This window comes from Limulus polyphemus, unplaced genomic scaffold, assembly GCF_000517525.1.
Source record: "Limulus polyphemus unplaced genomic scaffold, Limulus_polyphemus-2.1.2 Scaffold13547, whole genome shotgun sequence".
Classification (NCBI taxonomy): domain Eukaryota; kingdom Metazoa; phylum Arthropoda; class Merostomata; order Xiphosura; family Limulidae; genus Limulus; species Limulus polyphemus.
The window spans coordinates 3200-8278 of NW_013679157.1; the positions used below are offsets into that span (position 1 = coordinate 3200).

Here is a 5079-nt window from a genome sequence, read left to right on the forward strand (position 1 = left end):
GGAGTAAGTATTTGTTTCCTGTTATATCTTAATCACTGTTGATATAATAAGGACTTGGTAGTTGGCAGTTTGGAGTAAGTATTTGTTTCTTGTTATATCTTAATCACTGTTGATATAATAAGGACTTGGCAGTGGGCAGTTTGGAGTAAGTGTTTGTTTCCTGTTATAGCTTAATCACTGTTGATATAATAAGGACTTGGTAGTTGGCAGTTTGGAGTAAGTGTTTGTTTCCTGTTATAGCTTAATCACTGTTGATATAATAAGGACTTGGTAGTTGGCAGTTTGGAGTAAGTATTTGTTTCCTGTTGTATCTTTATCACTGTTGATATAATAAGGACTTGGTAGTTGGCAGTTTGGAGTAATTATTTGTTTCCTGTTATATCTTTATCACTGTTGATATAATAAGGACTTGGTAGTTGGCTGTTTGGTGTAAGTATTTGTTTCCTGTTATATCTTTATCACTGTTGATATAATAAGGACTTGGTAGTTGGCAGTTTGGAGTAAGTGTTTGTTTCCTGTTATAGCTTAATCACTGTTGATATAATAAGGACTTGGTAGTTGGCAGTTTGGAGTAAGTATTTGTTTCCTGTTATATCTTTATCACTGTTGATATAATAAGGACTTGGTAGTTGGCTGTTTGGTGTAAGTATTTGTTTCCTGTTGTATCTTAATAACTGTTGATATAATAAGGACTTGGTAGTTGGCAGTTTGGAGTAAGTATTTGTTTCCTGTTATCTCAATCACTGTTGATATAATAAGTACTTGGTAGTTGGCAGTTTGGAGTAATATTTGTTTCCTGTTATATCTTAATCACTGTTGATATAATAAGGACTTGGTAGTTGGCAGTTTGGAGTAATATTTGTTTCCTGTTATATCTTAATCACTGTTGATATAATAAGGACTTGGTAGCTGGCAGTTTGGAGTAAGTATTTGTTTTCTATCCATGTTGTTAGACATTGTTTATATAATCTGCTTTTTAGATCCTATAAAATGGCATTGTTAAGATATTTCTATAAAAATGGAAATATAGCTATCCATGTTGAAGCAAATAGTGCGAAATACCTCTCATTTTCTTCAAATTCTGAGCACTTTTTTAAAATTTTGTTAGTGATACCTTTTCAGCCTCTTCTTCACAATCATCATGATAGAGTCAGATGTTATCCGTTGCTTTGCACTTAGTAACCATGATAGTGTAGTCATTCATACATATTTCTTATTAACTACAGAAATAACAGAATCTAAACTCTTTGTTGTTATGGTAGTATCAGATTCTTGTTCTGAATAACCATGATATTGTCAAATTTAAAAATACTTTGGGTAATCATAATATAAGATTTTATACATAAACTTATTAACCACATCATGATATTGTCAGATTGTGTACCATATTTGTAATGATATTAATGTCAGATTTTATACATAACCTTTTTAACCACATCATGATATTGTCAGATAGTGTACATCTACTGTCTGTAGTAACTACAATACTGTTTGATTTTAAGTCTTTTCTTGTTGTGTAGTAACCAAAATATTGTCAGGTGTGATAAGATCAGATTTGAGAACACCTGCCCTAAGTAAGTACAATTTCAGAATGATGAGAACACAGAAGTATTAAGACGTTTCTCTTCTTTTTCATTGTAGGTTGTGAGGAGAGGAAAGTGGCGAGGCAGCTTTGATGTAGCAGTGAAGATGATGAAAGAGGGAAGCATGTCTGAAGATGACTTTATTGATGAAGCTAAAGTAATGACGTAAGTATTAATTAAACTGTGTCATGAAGATGAAAGAAGGTAGCATGTCTGAAGATGACTTTATTGATGAAGCTAAAGTAATGATGTAAGTATTAAGTAAACAGTCTACAGTCCTGATTTGGAAGTTAATATCAGGAAAGCTATATTTTAGATTAATACAAAATCTATCCCTCAACCAAAGACCAAGTAGCATTTTTGGGTGGTAGGGCAACGAACAAGAAATTTCACTAATTGTTTCCTGTTGCATGCACCGTTGAAAATTCTGAAATCTGCTATTTTTGAATATGTAACTTATATTATGGTAACTTGATTCCAGTGGGAGATATGAGCAGTGAAAGTAGCACAGGGTTTCAAAGTGGCCACAGAAGGCTACTAATACTGTTGAAAGTAGCACAGGGTTTCAAAGTGGCCACAGAAGTCTACTGATACTGTTGAAAGAGGCACAGGGTTTCAAAGTGGCCACAGAAGGCTACTACTACTGTTGAAAGAGCCACAGGGTTTCAAAGTGGCCACAGAAGACTACTACTACTGTCACTACTTTCATTCTCAGCACTAAGCTTATTTTTGAGTGCCACCACGCTATCTTTGGGCTTGACAGATGGATTTACTGCAACAAGGGCTGCCATGATCTTGTATCTGCAGTGACTTCACAGGTTGGAAGTAGAACATCTTGGAACATGGAACGTGCAGGTAATCAAGATAATATTGGTGATGACATGTTGAAGAGTAGCAAAGTTCCAGTCTTGAGCAGCAGGACTTGGAGCTATCTGCTGAAGATCTTTTAAGAAGACTCGTATAGTGGATCTGTTGATTACACAAGAAGTAATGCCATTAAATGAGTGCTGATGATGTGGTCAGTCATAAATAGGTCCGTTGTTGTCCAATTTTGAAAAATTTTAATCATCGTATCTTATCTTATGCTACATGCTATATAAGTTTCACCAAAATTGGATAAATCTTCGAATTTTTAATCTGATCTCTCCTACCTAGTTGAGAAAGAGATCCTGTGTTAATATGTGGAAGAATCAAAACAGTAAACAACAGTGTTTGGAATATTGAACTATTTTTTTACATTCAGCAAAGTAGAGATCTTTATTTTAGATTCAGCTATTTAAAGAACCAGAAAATCAGTGAATAGATTTTAGAAAGTAGAGATCTTTATCTTAGATTCAGCAATGTAAAGAACCAGATAATCAGTGAATAAAGTGTAGAAAGTAGAGATCTTTATTTTAGATTCAGCAATGTAAAGAACCAGAAAATCAGTGAATAAAGTGTAGAAAGTAGAGATCTTTATTTTAGATTCAGCTTTTTAAAGAACCAGAAAATCAGTGAATAAAGTGTAGAAAGTAGAGATCTTTATTTTAAATTCAGCAATATAAAGAACCAGAAAATCAGTGAATAAAGTGTAGAAAGTAGAGATCCTTATTTTAGATTCAGCTATTTAAAGAACCAGAAAATCAGTGAATAGATTGTAGAAAGTAGAGATTTTTATTTTAGATTCAGCAATGTAAAGAACCAGAAAATCAGTGGATAAAGTGTAGAAAGTAGAGATATTTATTTTAGGTTCAGCAATGTAAAGAACCAGAAAATCAGTGAATAGATTGTAGAAAGTAGATCTTTATTTTAGATTCAGCTATTTAAAGAACCAGAAAATCGGAGAGTAAAGTGTAGAACTGTATTTTACAATGTTGATATCTCAACTTTTTATATATATTTGTATAAAGTTTTTTTTCAGAACATAAGGTGTAGCCTAATGTTGTTTTATTTCATTTTATAACTACCTTCTTTCATACCTGCAGCAAACTACAGCATCCAAACTTAGTGCAACTTTATGGAGTGTGCAGCAAACATAGGCCTATTTTCATTGTAACTGAGTACATGAAGCATGGTAAGTGTTTATCTTTGTTACTGAATACATAAAGTATGATAAGTGTTTATCTTTGTAACTGAATACATGAAGTATGATAAGTGTTTATCTTTGTAACTGAACAGATGAAGCATGATAAGTGTTTATCTTTGTAACTGAATACATGAAGTATGATAAGTGTTTATCTTTGTTACTGAATACTTGAAGTATGATAAGTGTTTATCTTTGTAACTGAATACATGAAGTATGATAAGTGTTTATCTTTGTAACTGAACAGATGAAGCATGATAAGTGTTTATCTTTGTTACTGAATACATGAAGTATGATAAGTGTTTATCTTTGTTACTGAATACTTGAAGTATAAGTGTTTATCTTTGTAACTGAATACATGAAGTATGATAAGTGTTTATCTTTGTAACTGAATACATGAAGTATGATAAGTGTTTATCTTTGTAACTGAACAGATGAAGTATGATAAGTGTTTATCTTTGTTACTGAATACATGAAGCATGATAAGTGTTTATCTTTGTAACTGAATACATGAAGTATGATAAGTGTTTATCTTTGTTACTGAATACATGAAACATGATATAGTTTAGATGTATACTGTATGGATTAACTTAGAATCTTAAATTCACATGTTTATACACATTGTTTAACTTATTGTCTTTTCTAGGATCTTTGTTAAGTTATCTGCGAAAAAATGACCAGAGGCTATTCCAGAAACCATCTGTTCTGCTAGATATCTGCCTTCAAGTGTGTAGTGGAATGGCACATTTAGAAGAGCACAACTACATTCATAGAGATCTAGCAGCACGGAACTGTCTGGTTGGGGATGGTAATGTTGTTAAAGTGGCAGATTTTGGTTTAACCAGGTGATGTATTGTTTGCTCTTCTAAAACTATTTGTAGTCATGTTAATCCATGATTTTTTTATTACTGTTTCTGCTTACCAAGCTTGTCAGATACTTGTCTTCCTGTCGGACTGGTCAAATTAAAATTCCTTTTCATTTCTTCTTCTTATAGTTCACAAAATATGTTTTGGCTACTTAATATTCATTTTATTGATATTTGTTATTTTTTAATAGTACTGTAATGAAATCAGGGTTGCCAGATTGGTAGTAAAACCCCCATTTGTATGGGGAAGTCAAACCCATGAGGGAAGGAAAATCAAATAGGGGCTAATGCTAAACATGTGGGGGGTTTCAGTTTCTCTCTAGTTTTCTTCCATTGTGTTTTCATGATTGTTTAAAATGTTAATTGTGCCTTCTGATAATAATGGGCTACCTTATTAGCCACTAATACCTGCCATTTATAGACTACCCTATTAGCCACTAATACCTGCCATTTATAGACTACCCTATTAGCCACTAATACCTGCCATTTATAGACTACCCTATTAGCCACTAATACCTGCCATTTATAGACTACCCTATTAGCCACTAATATCTGCCATTTATAGACT

General features: G+C 32.7%; 1 protein-coding gene across 1 annotated transcript in view; it reads left to right on the plus strand.

Moving 5' to 3' along the window:
* Positions 1–5073, plus strand: part of LOC106477241 (tyrosine-protein kinase Btk29A-like) — a gene marked incomplete at its 5' end in the record, with an annotated part of 7147 nt that extends 2074 nt beyond the window's left edge. Inside the window, 4 exons of the mRNA XM_013937831.2 lie at positions 123–145; positions 1642–1748; positions 3548–3636; positions 4292–5073. Of these exons, the coding sequence (XP_013793285.1) occupies positions 123–145; positions 1642–1748; positions 3548–3636; positions 4292–4494 (422 nt within the window). The remainder of the gene's footprint in view (positions 1–122; positions 146–1641; positions 1749–3547; positions 3637–4291) is intronic.
* Positions 5074–5079: the final 6 nt, after the last annotated feature.